Source organism: Diadema antillarum, unplaced genomic scaffold, assembly GCF_040938485.1.
Source record: "Diadema antillarum isolate AM-2024a unplaced genomic scaffold, OU_Dant_1.0 seq00000693_RagTag, whole genome shotgun sequence".
Lineage (NCBI taxonomy): Eukaryota > Metazoa > Echinodermata > Echinoidea > Diadematoida > Diadematidae > Diadema > Diadema antillarum.
Window position 1 is genome coordinate 87 of NW_027271598.1, and position 18,816 is coordinate 18,902.

General features: G+C 39.3%; 1 protein-coding gene across 1 annotated transcript in view; it reads right to left on the bottom strand.

Moving 5' to 3' along the window:
* Window positions 1-231: 231 nt before the first annotated feature.
* LOC139737425 (retinoic acid receptor alpha-like) overlaps window positions 232-18,816 on the bottom strand; it is a gene marked incomplete at its 3' end in the record, with an annotated part of 35,437 nt that continues 16,852 nt past the window's right edge. Inside the window, exons 4-7 of the mRNA XM_071648100.1 lie at window positions 16,711-16,934; window positions 6,971-7,153; window positions 2,670-2,919; window positions 232-347 (exon numbers count right to left, since the gene is read on the bottom strand). Coding sequence (XP_071504201.1) covers window positions 232-347; window positions 2,670-2,919; window positions 6,971-7,153; window positions 16,711-16,934 — 773 coding nt within the window. The remainder of the gene's footprint in view (window positions 348-2,669; window positions 2,920-6,970; window positions 7,154-16,710; window positions 16,935-18,816) is intronic.

Sequence of the window (18,816 nt, forward strand, 5' to 3'; positions counted from 1 at the left end):
TTGGTGTTCAGCAATGGAAGAGAAAATTAAAATCAAATTCTTGAAAGTCCTTGGTACATTGTAAATATCAAACATTTTTAGATAATTGTGACACAATTTGGATGAAATTTAATTAATATTCTCATGTGAATGTCTAAAACTTGAGTGTTACTTTTTCTTTCTAAGATATCTATAGCAGTATTTTTAAAATGCAACCTCTTAACCCTCTTGATTGTCACAAGAAAAACTGACCTTAAAGAAGCGTTTGCTGTCTTGTGGATCCTTCCTGGCCAGTTCTCGTCGCAGACATTCGAGGAAGAGCTCCGACTGTTTCCCGAGCTCTTCTCGCTGACGAAGCCCAGCACGATCTAGAAACAACAACATTTCATTTCTTTAACCTCTAGTGACACGGGCAAGCCCTACTTACTGATCAGTACCACTAATCCGTTCATGAACAGGGATTAAGTAAATCCCTCTGTCAATATTACATAACTATGACATTCATAAAGCGTTTTGTATCACTCCCGCCATGGCTAAGTTCTGGGCGGGGGGGGGGGGGGGGGGGGGGGGAGGGACTTTAACAAATCTTGATCAAATATTCTGTCATAGCAGCGGTGAAGGGATTGCATAGTTTTGGTTGAGACAGAACTTCATGTTTTTAATGTGTTTTGGTAAGATAATGAGAAACCTCTGACGAAGTGTGAAAGAGCATGTACGTGTAATTCCACGGGTAATTCAATGTAATGTAATTTGATTTAATGTAATTTGATGCAAATTGGTTTTGAAATGGCTGATATATCTAAAACAGAGCGATCCTAATAGACCCACCTTTTATCATGATTGCTTTGTTTCACTTTGACCCCGTTTACAGTGCGGGGCTGGGCTGAGCCGTGGCCGAGCCCACCCTCAATTGCAGGGCCAAGCCCTGCAAATTTGTCCGTTTACACTGCTGGGCCTGACCGCGCTTTTAATTCAAACCTTTCAATATTTTTTCGTAGTGGCGCTCTGCTTGTAAACAAATGCAATTTGGTATAGTCTGGTTTTCAGACCCTTTACCAACAGGATTCCGTGGCGACGAAGATGCCGTTCGGGCAAAGGCCTGTGCCGAAGGAAAAATCCTTTGCAGGACAAAACCACCTTTACAATAATCTATACTCATTTTCGACGTTGAGGGGGTTAATATCCTGAATAACGAAATAGTATGGGCAGAGGGTTTGGAAGCCAGACTAAAATTGGCCGCGCATTTGGCCCAGTTTGCATTTAAACTGAGAAAAGGATGGGCTTGGCCGCAGCTCGGCCGCGGCTCGGCCATGGCCGAGACCACTTCCAGAGCGTGACCAAATGCGCGGCCAATTTTGGCCCCGCATTTGGCCTTTTTCACGTTTACACTGAAAGGAAGGCAGGCTCAGCGCGGCCAAGCCTCGCACTGTAAACGGGGTCATAGTTTTTGGATGTCTCAGTCATTCCAAAAACTGATTTTCATCAAATAAACTTTGAATTCTTCTTAAAATGGCAAAGCCCTATACTATTTCATAAGTGGTTTCTTGGTATCTCGCAAAAACTTAAAAGCCCAATCCTCATCTTCACCAATGCTATATGTGACCGTGCACCTCAAAACGAACATAAAGTCGCACACACTGATTTTGCGTGAGGACTGAAAATAAGTGAAATGGGTCAACCTAGCCGAACTTGACTTTTTCATATTTTCTGAAAGAGCAGGTCTTCTTTTACATTATGCTAAAATTTGGTATCATAAAACGGGCAGGAAAGTGTGGTTTTTTAGTAGTTTATCTCGAACATTTTCGGTAGAATAGTGTGATTAGGTGTGTCTTTGGAATCCCTTTTTCATTTCTGAAAAACCTTGTCCACACTCTTCACTTTCAACTCTAATAACTTTTGAAAGGATAGTGCTACTGCTTTGAAAATTGGCATTAATTATGGACAGAATGTGTTAATGAGGCATGCCTAATTTCATTTTAATCTGATAATCCCTTCATTGTTGTTACTCTGGTGGTTTACTTCCTGTTTTTTGTCCCGTTCATCGCACAGCCAGCACGGTTTGGTAAAGATTAAGCGCTTGAATAGACACTGTACTTCAGAGCCTCTTTTCTCAGTTCACACTTTTCCTGAGTTTGTGCTTTCTTTCCAATATTTAGATAGGTTAGGAGAGTCCATTTGATTCAAGTTATACATCATTTTAAAGCTTAAAGTCTGCTCTTTCAGAATATGGTCTTAACTAAAAATTCATGTCTGGCGACTTTTTGTTTGTTTTGAGGTGCAGAGTCACATATCACCCCTTTAAAGTGAAAGGTAAAATGATGAGGCAGTATCTTATTCCAGAATAACCCACATTAATCACTTGATGTCAGGAACCTTTGATATGTAACAAAACAGGAAGTCATATAAGATTATTAACACTAACACCAGGGAAAATGGCTTGTAAACATCTCTTTGCCACGATTCATCTACACATACTCATAGTCTGGTTTCATATCATGTCAGTCTTTAGGCAATTATCTTTATCACTTAGTGTGACCGTGGCACATGACTCAATTTCCAGATATTCATGAAAGAAGGACACAAATTCTCGTTCACACACACACATACACACACACACACACACACATACACACAAACAGCTTAGTCACTGCAACGATACTCACACTGGGAAAAACTTGCCCTGGACCTACCCGAGTTCATTATGGTTGAGGCCATGAAGAGGGCAGTCTCCATATCGGTAAGGTTGAGCTGGGCTATGGCCGTCGCGAACTCGAGTATGTGCCTCCAGAGGTTCTCCTCGGCCATGTCGGCGATGAGGCCGGCATCGAAGAGCACCTGCTCGCCGAGGATGATGCTGCCGTCGATGGCGGATGCCAGCGGGTTGACTTGGATGAGCCACACCTCAAAATATGTCTGCTTCAGCAGCTGCATCTGGTCACACTGGGTTAGAATGGGGTCATTGGAGAGGAAAAAGAAAAATATACAAAGAGAGAAAGTGTGGAATTAGAGACAAATATGAACAGACAATTGAAAAGAGAAGGAAGAGAAAGAAACAAGACATAAAGACAAGAAAGATTGTTGAAGAGGATTATGAAATTGAGAAAAATGGAGATATGTACAAACAAAGAGAGAAAGGGAAAATGAGTATTTAACAGAAGAGGAAGATAAAGGGAGAGATGGGGAGAGAAAGGAAAAATAGTTGTTGCAGAGAAAATGGAAAATAAACATATGTGACCCGCTACATCAAAAAGGTCCTAAAGTCGCGCACGGTCGAAGCCGTGAAAATCGAGTTTGAAGTCAGAGCATTAAAATTGGTCAAAACTTACGATTTTCTGATTTTGATATATTATTGGAGTCTAACATGTCTTCTATCATCTGTCGAAATTTTGAAGCAAAATGATGAAAGGAAAGATTAAAAAATAGCGTTTTTCTGAGCCATGATTTTTGGCGTTTCAATGAAGCAGAAACTGGTTTGAAAATTTGGATTGAGCGCCACAGATAGGTTCCGCCCCTAACAACGACCAGAGTGATCTCATTGGTCAGTTTGCTGCAGCTTGCTGCTAACCGAAGCGTGAAGCTCGCACACTGCCCAGTCGACTGGTGCGTGCGGGCGGGGTGCGCTATGCTCAGCCGCTTCTCACATCCTGGTCACTGATTGGTTGGTGAGGAGACCGCCGATGCTGATGTGCTTGAATAAACTCTTCGGGGGTTGCTAGGGCTTACCTTCTATTGTCCAGAGGTGAAAACTGACTTGCGTGTCACTTGATTGTGATTGCATCAAAAGGAAGACTTTTAGGGCGCTTTTCTCAAAACAGTGATTTTCCACACGTCTCGACATGCTCTCTTTTGAACATCGATATCTCCGCAGCCGATTATTTTAAAAAAATGTGTTATATATCAATTTAAAGCAGAAAGATTAGGGGATTATACATGCCATTTTCAAATAATCGATCTCACCCGACTTTAGGATCATTTTGTTGTAGCGGGTCACATATATTTATTCATACATCTGAAAGAGAGAGAAAACAGAGGAGGGAAGAGAGAGGGGGGAGAGAATGTCTTTCAGAAAGACAGGAATGAGGGAGAGAAAAGATTATAAACGTGAAATATAAAATGAGACAAAGTAAGAAGGATAACGAAAGATATAAATAAAGGCAGACAGAATGAGGGAGAAGAGAATTAAAGACTTAGACAAAGATAGAGACAGAGATAAAGAAAAATAGACAGTGATAGATAGAGCTAGAGACAGAGAGAGAGAGAGAGAGAGAGAGAGAGAGAGAGAGAGAAATAAAAAGGAAGGAGAAGAGATAGATAAAGAGAGGGAATAATGGAGAGTGGGGGGAGAGATAGGGAAGAATGAGAGAGATCGAGGGAGAGATATTTATGATAGTGGAGCGATGAAAATAATGTGACTGGGGAGAACGAGACATCATTTTATCCAGAAGCACTGGCAGCATAATACAGCTCACAATTCCTTCCTCAAGAACTGTGAATAACACGATGAATGATACATACAACTTTATCCCCATCTTGCACAAAGAGGCCCCTTCTAATACGCAAACCTTCAATTTTAATTATATCTTTCACCCTTTTGAAGACTAGTTCCGAGTCTGGCAGGTGTCTAAGATAAGGGAAATGTGCATCAAGGCCAAATCAGCTCGCTCTCAACGGGTTAAAAGTGAATCATGGTGGTGTTTCAAAATTAAAAACATTTGTCAAGTTGTAACTATGCCAAAAGGGTGGAAATTGACTTCCTTTATTGCTTAAAGGAAAATCGCTCTTGGGAAATTTACATTACTTACAGAAATAGATCTAAATCAAATATGATTAAATCTGTACTATCATGAAAACATGCTGAATGAATACAACTAACTTCATTTCAATAAACCTAAGGTTAATCTGTAAAATTGACAACATTTCAATGCTCTGTGCTTGGAGAGTAATGTCAGTGCCATTCAATGAAATAAAATTCCATGCTATAAATCAAATGAGAGTACAGTCATGTTCCTATTTGAGTCTGTCCCTTATTTTCCTTCTGTCCATTGTCTGTCTTTCTGTCTGTTAGTCATTTAACTTAATTTATTTCCAAATGTATCAATCTGTCTTTCTCTTTGTCCAACAATTTGTCTGTTGTCTGTCTACCTACATGACCGGGGGGTGTTTCATAAAGCTGTTGGTAAAGTTATGAACAACTTAAAGGGATCGTATAGTTTTGGTTGAGACCTAATTTCAGGTTTCTAACATTTTTGGTGAGATAATGAGAAACCTCTTATGAAACATGAAAGAGCATGTAACTCTATGAGCAATTCACCATTTATTTGATGAAAATTGGTTTTGAAATGGCCGAGATATCCAAAAAAGAGTGATTCTAATAAAGTGTGGGACCCACACCTTATTACGATCGTTTGTCTTTCTTTGTTTTTGGATGTTTCAGTCATTCCAAACCCGATTTTCATCAAATAAACTTTGAATTCCCCTTAAAATGGTACGCTCTGTACTATATCATAAGTGTTTTCTTGGTATCTCGCAAAAAGTTAGAAGCCCGATTCTCATCTCCACCAATACTGTACTATCCCTTTCAACTGGTGATAAGTTCTTGTGCTGAATTATGGAAATTCTAATAAGTACCGGTATAGCATATCAGAACTGATCACCAGTCGCTCTTAAGTTGTTCGTAACTTTACGAACAGCTTTATGAAACACCCCCCCCTGTACACCTATCTATCTATGTCTTATCTTTTTATCTGTATATCTATTTCTATCTTTCTCTGTTTATCTGTAAATCTATTTACCTTTTTATCTACCTTCCCATCTACATATCTTTATATCTATTTACTTAAATGTATGTATGTATGTATGTATCTATCTCTCCATCTATTTATCTATTCATCTATCTATCATACATGTAGATCTACCTACCTACCTTTCTACACGTATATCTCTATGTCTATGTTCCTATGCATGCATGTATGTATGCATGTATGTATTTTTTTTTTCTCATCACCTACACCTCTTGAAGTGATGGAGTGTGTGGTTTAGTACTTGTCTAAGTGGGAGGGGGTGAAGGTATGGGATGGTGGGTCTGGGGAGATGATGTGGTATTAAAAAGGTGAAAATTACTCTCACTACAGACATGATATATGTTCTCTGTCAGACGTCTTTGGTATTTTCATCTCTACACCATTTTCCAAGGGAAATATGGTTCTACTATTAAAATTAAAAACAAAACAAAACTAGAAATATCTGCTGCCATAAAACAGGGTTCATGTCTCCTCTGGTTCATTAAACCTTCACCTGTTGAAGACTATTCCCAAGTATACTCTGGCAGGTGTTTGTGGAAAATGGATGTAGAAGCAAAATCAGTCTGTCCTCAACTAGTTTAGGGTTTAAAGGTATATCCAAGATGGATCTGCATACTAAAGTAATAAAAAAAAGTTTGTACACAAAATCACATTTTTGAGCAATTTTCAGTCTGACATGCACTTACATAATGCTGCGTAACGTCGAAACCGTGTACTCGGACGTCGCAAATTTGGTCTTAAAAGTTGCCCAAGGCTTCAAGGTAAATTGTCATGAATCGCCATGTGGATGCATGTTGCGCGAAGTGTCGAGGGGGGGGGGGGGGCATTATGCCCCCCAGGTAAGTTAGGGTTAATCCTAAGTATCCTCCGGTATATGTACCAGGAGAAGCAGTAAAGGGAAAAAAAAAAATCATTTGTATTCACTTGCTGCTGTATGTTCATATAAATCCTTTGATTGGAAATCCATAGCTTGTTATGCCATTCATTTTTTGTCATTCTTATGACTACACTCATTTACCATTTGTTGCAATACGTTATTAGAATATACATTTCAATTATTTTGTTTGTCGTAAAAAACGCGACAAAAATGTTGTATAATGAATATCATTGTAACTCAGTTTAATATGTTTGTTTCTTTGCTTTTGTGAACTAAAAGAGGAAAACAAACCAAATCAAATCATTTTTCTAACCTGAGGTAGTTTCATGAATCCGGGGAGGCATTTTGCAAATTCCACGATTCTTCGGACACACGGTGATATGGCCTCTAGAAACGCCTTCCATGCGTAGACCTTGGGATCTCTTCGCTGCTCCTCCGTCAAGTCTGATGTGTAGGAGGCAGGGATGATTGGCTTACCACCACTTTTAAGCCTCTCCTGGGAGTAGCGAAAAGATAATCACGCCATTTAAAGAAGGAACTCATAAAAATAACTGCCTCCATGGAGGAGCTCAAAAAAAGAAGAGAGTAAGAAAAAAAAAGTTTTCACAAGGGAGCTCAAATAAAAGATTGTGAAATTGTCTCCACATGTGAGGACATCAAATAAACATGAACATCTAACACAAGCATTATAACACCGGTCCAAATCAACACACTTAACCCGTTGAGGATGAGTCCCAAGTACACTCGGGCGAGTATCAATGGGAAACGCCTATTGTAGCAAAACCAGTCCATACTCAATGCAGAGACTCCAACCCCCAGCACCTTCTGATCTGGAGATTCTCCCGCCTGAAACCCCTCGCAAACGGGAGACTCCAAGTTGATGTGCGCGAAGCGCGAAATTCCTTGCGGCCGGGTCCAGTCTAGGGTTCTAGATGCTCTCTTGTGCTATCTAAAGTTACGTTCAGACGGCAGGCCCTAACCTCGAGGTTTAGCTCTCGCCCCCTAACTACGACGTGTGTCCACACGACGAATCTTAACCTCGAGGTTACGAAACTTCGAGGTTAAGCTTCTGCCCCCCGTAACTACGAGTGGGTCCCACTCGATGTTAAAACCACAAAACCGGAAGTTTCAGCCCACATACTGCTAACAAGGCGTCTATTTATTCTTTAGTCCAACCCTGTCGGACTTGCTTACAGGTACTCTTTTTCTCTGTCATGGTATGCAGAGATAGCACTGCACTGATGACTTTATGCCTTTATGAAGATATTCGTCGAAAACATTTTTTTTTAGCGTCGGGGAAGAATATAGAATACAGTAGCGAGTTCGACGTGTTCAGTTTCAGAGATCAAGCGCATGGGAAGAAAAGATGATGTTGTGTCGTGCGTCATAGGTTTTTCACGTGTAATGTATTTGTGGTGTACGTTTGGGAGGTTGACCCGGAAGCAGAGGGAAATTGTGGGGGCTGGAGTTTACGGCGAGGTCACTCTTAACTTCGAGTTCGTTGTTTTTTGTGTCCACACGGTGCGTAACTACGAGTGGGGACCCCCCGCGGCTCGTGGTTAGAGCGCTAACCATAAGATTTCTCGTGGCTCGAAACATCGAGCAAACCTCGAGGTTTGCTAACTACGAGTGCGTCTTCACGGTCCCTAACTACAAGCTCTAACCTCGAAGTTTCCTAACTTCGAGGTTAAGGGCTCCCGTCTGAACGTAACTTAAGGCTTGTTTTTCAACATATGATATGGCAATAAGTAGGAAATCCTTTCCAACGGGAGACACAGAGCCAGGGTGGGAGAAATCAAATCTCAAGCGGGAGAACGGAGGATTGTGCAAAAATGGGCTTTCGGCGGGAGATCTCCCGTCGAAAGCGGGAGAGTTGGAGTCTCTGCCAATGGGTTGATAAACACCCACCCACACAAAACACACAGAAGGAGAATTAGTAAAAAATAAACAAACAAAATATTCTGAATCCTGGCCAAAATGCAAGAATCAAATTACACTCACAAAAGCTGAATTCTAATCAAACTGTAGGGGTACATAGAAAAAAGAAAACAACAACAACAACATCAGAAAGACAGGATGATTGTCGTGCAAACATTTACCAACAGCTGTTGCAGTCCATTTCCAGCCAGACACTGGGGTTTTATCATGATGAGGGTAAAAATGCTGGTACAAAGGAAATGTTCTATGGTTGCCATCAAAATGGAAAGAAGAAGAAGAAAAAAAAAAAAGAGACACACTTTACCTCACTGAAAGTCCTGATTATACTCGGACAAGTGCCTATGGGAAACGTGTGTTGCAACAAAATAAGCCCATCCTCAATAGGTTAAAGAAAGCTTGGAGTCAGGAAAAAAACTAGAAATGTCGTTACAGCGACTGGTTATACCCCCGCCAAACAACATTTCATAAGCTTTGGTCAAAAAACTGAGGAAGTAGTTAAATCCGCAAGATCTTTCCTTGATTTTCTGCCATTAATATGCCGTTACCATGGCAACGTACTTTCGGGTACTGTCGAAAAATGCGTCTTGCACATCTACAACCAAAGGCACACATATGTACCAAGTTTCATGGAAATTGGGCAAAAACTGAGGAAGTAGTTTGCAACACAAAATTTTCCATCATTTTGGCTCATAATATGTGAGCTGTTACCATGGCAACATACTTTTTGTCACTGTCAAGAAATGTGTCATGCTGACCTATATCCTAAGACAAACATTCAATATGAATTCCATGAGAATTGGAAGAACACTGATGAAGCAGTTTTGCCATGAAGCATTTTGCCCTATATTTTACCAATAACATGCTGTTACCATGGCAACGCACTTTTTGCCACTGCGGAAATATGTGTCTTGCACATTAACATATTCAGATGAACATCTGTACCTAATTTCATAAAAATTGATCAAAAACTGTGGGAGGAGTTCGCGACGCAAGATTTGTACCCATTTTTGCCCATAATATGCCGTTACCATGGCAACATACTTTTGGGTACTGTCAAAAAATACGTCTTGCACATCTACAACCCAAGGCACACATCTGTGCCAAGTTTTATGGGAATCGGTTGAAAACTGAGGAAGTAGTTCGCGACGCAAGATTTGCAACGGACCGACCGCCCGACCGCCCGACCGACCGCCCAACCGACCGTCCGCTGATTCCTATATACCCCCTTCAAACTTCGTTTGGCGGGGGTATAAATATAGAAATAAAACTTCAACAAACACTGAGAGGGTGAAAAAGGAGACATAGGTAGCATTTGGTATCCATATAAAGTGACACTACTTCAGACAACTGACATTTCACAGTTGCTAACTTTAAAAACTACTGGTATTTGCACAAGTCTTTGAAAAGACAAATCCATAATTATCATAACCATGTATTAAGTTTGCTTTCTGTTAGGTCTGAGTATATCAACCTGTTGAGGACCGGCTGATTCTGCTACAACATGCATTTCCCATAGACATTTGCCCGAGTATACTTGGGACTCATCCTCAACAGGTTAAGTTTTCTATGAATATTAGCAAAATGCATTTTTATTTTCGCCAACAGCAGCATTGGCTGTAGTCACATCTGCAAATCAGCTATGGTTATTACATTTATCAACTGACAATCCTACCAGTGAATGGTTTACGCCAAATATGTCATAATAATACGCCTAAGGTTCCCAGTCAGTTATTTTGCAAATACTGTAAAACATGATATAATCGTGGCATGAAATTTTTTAGCGAATTGGAGCCGATGGCCTTTGTCACGGTATGAAATTTTCACGAGTTGCGTCTAGCATTCAATGCATATAGTGTAGACAGGAACATTCGTGTGCATTTTAGTTTTGCGAATCTTGGCTCTCGCAAAATTAAAATGCATGCGAACGTTCCTCGTTTTACAGTAAACATTTTCTCCCTAACTGTGATAAAGACAGAGTAAGACAATAAGAACAAAAAACACGAATGCAAAGCTTCAAAATTTTTTGCATGGATTTCATATCCAAACAAGAAATCAATAAAGGTTTAAAGGGCACTACACTCGTAGTATGGGTAGAACACATCAGTGAAAGTTCAAAGGAAATCAGACAATCCCATTCAAAAGTTATGAATTTTCGAATTTTCTGCTCAGTCACAGAAGATAATATGACCCAAAAGAAGCTAGTCTATGATGCTAAACCTTTTTGTTTCTGTACGTAACGGCATTTGAGAAACCCTTGCAAGCTTTGTCACTCACAATTTCCATCCTAATCCATCACAATTCTACAAAACTACACCCACTTGGAATTCTAGAATTTTAGAACAAAGAACCTAACACAAGTGACAATGATTTGAAAGGACTGTCAGTTATCAGAAGAGATTTGCTGTAGTTGCTTCGGGGAATTCGGTAGATCTGATTTGTCATCCACTAACACAACAGGAAGGAAAAGTTGTGCCAAAGTCATTCCAGACATTATCTACAACACTATGTGGGAAAGGGAAAGAGGGCAGGTGAAGGCAGCAACACGATAACCAAACAAGAGTTTGCTCTCTTCCTCTCCACATCCTAACATTGCCAATTTGCAGTGAGGGAACAACAAATATGATTTTCCAGTTTTAATAGAAACCAACACAAAGGGGGGGGGGGGGGGGGGGGGGTGGCCCGGATCTTGGACGCCGATCACACGATCGGTGCAAAATTTTGCCTGAAGATAGAGCTGGATGTCAACTACAAGATTACATGGTCATACAATAGAAAAATATTGCCTTTCTATTTTTAATTAATCTATTATGCAAATTTGTGCATGAAATCATATTTTTCCCTATAACTCCATTAAAAAGACTGGAGGATTGCTAAATTTTTGTATCAGAATTCCTCAAGACACATCAAACAATTTTCGTGTAAAAAAAATTCACAATCAAAATCAATTTCTTTTGTTGTCTATTGTTTTGTTAATTTCTTTTATTTAATTTACTGTTTTTTTGCTCTTTTGTTTTCTCTTGTTTTTTAGCCGAAATTTGTTGCAGGCACTCTTTGAAGCTTATCTACACTAGAATTGATTAATTTCAATGGTTAAAAGTTGAAATAATCTTATTTATATCAATTTAACCAAAAAACACAATTTGCATTACATTTTGCACACGATATCATGAATTTGAGTCAGTCAACCCAAATGACATACTTGAGTCCTCTACAGGGAATCCAAATCAGTAACTTGTTTGTGGCTTTGGAGCTATTTGGTCACAAATACTAACTTCCAAAAGGAAACATGGAGCGAGACAAAGGCAATGATTCATACAAGAACTCACACTTACAGAGAACTCACACTTATGGCTGTGGGATAATAAGATTATTGCTAGCACTTTGGGAACTCTCTAAATCTAGAAAAAAAAATGTGCATGAAATGTTATAAAACATGACAATATAAGCTGTACATGTTATTTAAAATTCCTCCTCTTCACAACATTTACATTTCCTTCAGACGTGTTTATAAAATTCTATGTCTTCTTTTTCTAAGAAGCGTTTTTCTTCATGTCTGCTCAAGGCACTGTAGCAAACATTGTTTTCCCACAAATTATGTCATCTGGATGCTGATGAATTCAAGGAATAAGCTCTTGAATAGGCATCGTGCTCGAAGAGAATACAGATTGTAACCTTGCAGTCTTTTCTCTTCCCATTCCTTCACTTTTAGATCATTTCAAATTCACAACAATTGCATGTACAGGATTAATATCATGATCATGGATACCACATAAAAAAAGAGACATAATGTGATTTTCTTCTTTGTTTGTTTGTCTGTTCTTTTAATCTGGCTGATTGTAAAGGTGGAGGTATGTGTATTATCACCTCTGCCAATGATACTGTGATATACAATTGTACATTCTTCCTCCCCGCCCCCCCCCCCCCCCCCCCATCGATAGTATAATATTTATCATCTTGTTTGAGGAAAACATGCAAAAGTTTAAATTGCTGTAACTATCCTCACAAGGTTCAAAATGACAAAATGACTACCATTCTAGTTGTCTGATTTCATCCACTCTCCATTTATTCTCAAAGGCAACTTTGAATGCATTATGTGGGGTTACACCTTATTGAACATTCACTTTTTGCTTGTTGATTCCATCATCATCACTATGTGTTAAAAGTAAACTTGAACATGGCTTTAGAATTTTGATTGAAGTTTTTACAGATCTTTGTGTGGGTGCTGTCTCTGTGCCCTACATTCATTCAAGACACACTTTCTCTGAGGTGAAGTCCCATCAGGGGGCTACCCTGGCGGGGGCCAAACAGGACCTGGGGTGTAGATCAGATCTCTTTACCCTCCACAGCAACAATGGAAGCCCAGTTGGGCAACTTGTCAAGGGCATGCACATAAAAACAATTGATTCACGGTAACCATGGCAACGATACGGTGAGGCAGATACACAGATAGGCATTACAAAGATGCGAGGGGAGTTCTCCCCAAGGCCACGTATGAAGAACAGCGTTGAGGGGGAGAGGAAGGGGTAGTATGGGGGGGGGGGGGTGTGAGATGCTGTGGTAACACAGACAAAACATGCATACAAACTGATCAGAAAACTCAACACACACACTCACACTCACTACCACATAGACCAATCTTCCCATAACCTCTGCCTTCATACACACACCAGACCGAGCTGATCTGCTCAGCATATATAGGGATTTTCCCTACAACATACAAATTGCTGAACTCAGTATTAAAAAGCCTGACATCCATCACCCTGCAGCCATAACAAAAGAAGAAGAAGAAGAAGAAGAAAAAACGCCCTCTACTACCCTACTGAGCCTTCTTTGCTGATTGTCTGGAATCTAATTTTAAGTAAAATAGAGATGTCTAATACACCTACATAATTCCTATTGTGTCACCTAGGCCTACTTGTTGGACTGAGGTGCATTGCTACTAATGTGCAGGTTTCCTTTATAGGCATAATTTGCCATTTGCAGATGAAACAAAAACCCAGCAATTAGTGGTTCAAAATAGTTCTAATGTGAGGGATAGGGATAGATAAAGGATAGAAACAACCAATGTAAAATAATTAATCACTGTAATCAATGTTAAGTATTGTTAAATACAAAAAATGTGAACAATAGTCGAAAGAAAAATGTTTCCAGACTAAACCATTTACAGTTATGGTTTCACGAGAAAAATAGTGACATCTCTTTAGACTTTATGCTTTATTGCAAAAATATCACATAGTAAGATGTTTTGTGATACAACTGACCTGCACATATGCATCAAATGTAATATCTTGAACATTTTTAAAATCGCTGCTCCAAAAGGTAAAAAGGACCTCTAAACTTCAAAACCAGGTCATGTTTGGTAGGACTACTGCAGGGGCGGATCCAGGAATTCTGTAAAGAGGGGGCGCAACTAATGTTTCTGGTGCCACTTCTGGGTTTCATTTCATTTTTTTTTAAATTTCTTTTGTATTTTAGGTAAAGTAAAGGGGGGGGGGGGGTGTGCCTGATACTGAAAAATCAGGCAAATTTCAAACTTCAACATTTGTTCATAATTTTTGTCAAATTTGGTTAAAACTTCAATGATTCATTTAATCTGCTGTAGATCGAGAAAAATAAACTTAAGCTTTTCAGAATGTTACAGTTTTTGGTTATTTTTGTTGTTGTTGTTAATGTCCAGCTTTAAAGGGTTAATAATTTGTGTGAAAGTCTACTGCACTCACTGGTGAGTTATTATAATCACTATTATTATCATTACCATTATTATTATTATTTTTTTTACAGAATAAACACACATTGTGCAGAGGCACGAAATGTTTCTGAGGTCTTGTTGCTTTCAAAAGTGCAAACACATAATTGCCACTATGCCTGTTTTGCCATGTATGTTATTTATATCAACTTCTTATCAAAATCCATTCAATCTACCAGCACATTCCCAAAAAGATATGCTACTTTTGGCTCACAAGTTCTCAAGTGTCATGAGACATTGAAAAGAAAAATGGAAAGGAGAGAGGAGAGGGGGAGGAAAAAGGTTGGGAAAATGTATTCTTTTAGGAAAGCTGTAAAAACAATGTTGCTTTCTGGATATTAGTAATTCCATTGTCATTGTTAATGTATTATACACGAAATTCTTTTGCAGAAATATCAACGCATTTAATGTATTATGTAAAAATTATGTAACTGACCATGACCTGTATCTACTGTTCACCTGTACCTCGGTGAGAAAATATTTTGTCATGCCTTGCTAATCAGAGATACAGGTGATTTTATTTTGTATAAACCTTCAGTGAAAGCAGACAAACCTTTCCTTTCCCTTTCTCCTTTCAACTATCCTATCTCTATGCAAGTCATCCCTCCCTCCTATTCCCCTTCCGATGTATATCATATTATAATCAAGCCACGCTTATGCTGTAGCCCCTCTGTATTATTCATTGTTGTATGTTTTGTTGTACTTTTGTTGTACATTGTACAAAGGCAATGAAGAAGAAAATGCAACTTACATTTATGTTACTTTGTACATGAATGTGTATGTACAATGATGATACAGAAACCAATAAATCAAATCAAATAAAAAAAAAAATATGGAGACTTGAGAGAGAAATGAAGATGAGAAATTCTGTGCAATGCAGGGTGCTACATAAGCACTTGCCCGATTGCCCGGGGCAAGTAAAAATCAAAGTCGGGCAAGTGTTTTGGAACATTGAGAAAAAATGCTTGCCCGAATTGGGCAAGCAAAAAGTTTTGAAGCCATCTTTACTTCCCAACACTTACGTGAAAAAGTCCCACCAATCCAACACCAACACTCTATCGAACCAAGTTTGTTACTCACCACATGTGCTGTTTATTCAAATGATTGGGTTTTATCAAGCCCTTGGCTTTTCAAATGATTTTTTTATTAATTTCATTTTTGGACTTTCTTATCGGGCAAGTAAAATTCATGTTCGGGCAAGTGTTCTGCAACAGTTTGAAAATCTGCTTGCCCGACCGGGCAAGTAGTAACAAAAAGTTATGTAGCACCCTGTAATGCATCATGAAATGAAGCAGGAGAAAACAAAGTTATAATACGTCTAAAAAGGCAGACTTTGGTGGATTTTATATCTTGTTCTTACCTAAAACACAAATGTGTTTGTGGGTAGCGTAAACATTTTGGTATATATATGCACATGCAGTTTTCGGAACAGTTTGGAAATGGAAGATTCTCCCTTCCCGATATTAATAACTCGTTTTCAAAGAAAGGAATGACATGGTGTGAACTCATTTTGGTGGAGTGCATTTGTATGAACCTTTGGATCGAATTTATGATTACGTTCTGCTCCTTGGTACTTGAAATTTGCCAGCGTTTTGGAATGAAAGAAATTCTGTGGGATAACATTCGCTAAGACAGATCTGTTCAGTTTTGGAACAGAATCATACACAAGATGAAAGCTGAGCGATTTCACACTTAATATGATAACAAATTGTTGTACTACATTTATTACAAGACTTTCGATGATACAGTGACAACGACTTTTAATATGGCTGAACATACCCATTGCCTACGGTGGCACCAGGAAATCAAATCACAAAGTTTTCATTATTTGTCAGAACCTTTGAGAAAAGCGACTAAGTAATCTTTTCTTTTTCCAGAAGTCATATTCCAGTCCCGTTCACATGCACAAATACACAGACACACACAAACACACACACACACACACACACACACAGACACACAGACACACTCACAAATAACTTTTAAAAAATATAATTAATGTATTGCAATGGATCGGCAAGAGGTGCTGTAAAAGTGGACATTTTCGCGGTGTTAGGAATATGTGTTATAAGTATTATCACGGTCACCCGCATGCATCTTTTACATGCTTGTCTACGGGAGCATTACGGTCACCCACACACATCTTTTACGTGCTTTGTCTATGAGAGCAAAACTATTCCCCATCTTTCTCATTTGACGACGATAGCTGCAAATTTCCAGCATCAATCAGTGAACTTGTGGTTCTGTTTCAATCTTCACAATTTTTTCGGCATGTGAGTGGGATTCCATAGAATTTCAGTGACGAAATGTGATTCAAACATGCATACACATTAAATATGACGAGTTGCGGGTCACTCATCTATACTTACCATGAGTTCCTTTCTCCTGCTAATCAAGGTGTTGACCATGGTCTTGTTGTATAGGCAGGTCACTTCTCGGGCCTGGAGGATGGTCTGGCTGACCGTATACATCTCCATCTCATGCCGTTCCCTCGCCTCCTTCTCCTCGCTGGTCTCCGGCCGAGCGGTCAGCTTCCGGATCTCGTCCAGGTTGTTCTGCTTGACCCGTTTGGAGTAGCGGCCGATGCGGACGGCTGACCAGTCGAAAAATTGGATGGGAAAGATGGTTGGAGAGATATACAAAGAGAGATGACGAGATGACAAAAAAACAAGAGAGAAGAAAAGAAAAGCAAACATCAATAGAGAAAAAGAGACATATTTTAGACAGAAAGATAGAGCGTGTGAGAGAGAGAGAGAGAAGACAAAAAGACAGTGAGAAAAAAAAAAGGAGAGATTAAAAAAGCGACTGCAGACCCATTAACTTCAACTTTTACACGCAAAATAGTTTTTATTATGCTCATGGAGTCATTATAACAGCCATATTTGTGTATCATGAGTTTATTTCACTTAGCTTTACTTTGAATTTCATTTTAATGGTTATTAGCACCATAAACCTAGAAAAGAGAATGATATGAAATAAGACTGGTACATGTACAAGCAAGGCCTATTGTACCTTAATACCAACATTCAATGATCTATTCCTTGAGCAGGCACCTTGAATCAGAATGATGTACAAAATGGGACCTATGAGGAGGACAGTCTTCTATTGACTGATTCTTTGACGCGCTACAGTCTGTATGTGTATTTTTGGCATGGGCAGCGCCATTACTCGGTGTCTCAGCCGACCCCCCACTCCTCTCTCCCCCCCACCCTCTTCCGCCCACGGAATGAAAAACTGATGCATGGTTGTTTTAGCCAATGGGCGTGTCGTACTGAGTGTGCGAATGCTTGCTTAGTGCGTGAACCTTTGTTACAAGTGCGCGATAAACACGTTGCCCGTGGGGTGGGGGAGAGGAAGGGGGGTCGGCTGGGACACCGCATGGCTGCGCCCTGCAGTGCCACAAATTGTCTGCTGCCCTCAACGAACCCGAATCCGTCAATAGAAGAAACTGGTTTGTACTCTCAGAGAGAACTTGACTTTCAAAGATGCTAAAATCACAAGATTGACAATTCTGTATTGATTCTGAGATTTTACTCTTTTTGCATGTACTTTGTATCAATTACGTACTGATTTGTCAATGTTCTTGGATAAAAAAAAAAGCATAAATAAAACCAAATCAAAACATACTCAAACAAGAATTGGTTGAAACAAATGAGGTTAGGTCCTTATGCAGGCATCAACTCTCCTTTCTCAAGTTTTGCATCTCCAAAATTCTGATGGGAAAATTACCAAAAAGTATCCCCTTTTAACTACCGGTAATATGGTACAATGTATGCATCATATTTTATTTTTGCAAATTTTGTGAGATGTGTGTGTTTGAAAACATGTGAAAATGCAGTGTATTATAACCTTTGACCCTGACACAACTTTAATGTGATGTGCACTCGTACAATGCTCCGTTCATTACTGCACTTCCCGATCACAAATTTCACTACTCACGAAAAATTACACTAGCTATTAAAATATATTGGCGCATGCGGTACTCGTGCAAACACCACTGACACTGCATGCTTCACTGTTGCCCTATGAGCAGAAAGAGGGTTTGCTAATCTCTTTGTCAGTTTGTAGAATTTCTAAATGTGACCGTGCACCACAAAACGAACAAAAAGTCGCAAACATTGATTTTGTGTGAGGACTGAAAATAGGTGAATGGGTCAACCTAAGCAATCTTGACTTTTTCATATTTTCTGAAAGAGAAAGTCTTCTTCTACATTATGCTGAAATTTGGGATCTTAAAACGGGCAGGAAAGTGTGATTTTTAGCAGTTTATCATGAACATTTTTGGGTAGAATAGTGTGATTAGGTGTGTTTTTAGAGCCCCCTTTTCACTTCTTAAAAACCTTGTACACACTCTTCACTTTCAACTCTAATAACTTTTGAAAGGACGACGCTACTGCTTTCAAAGTTAGCATCAATTACGAACAGAATGTGTTAATAAGGCACGCTCAATTTCAGTTTAATCTGATAATCTCTTC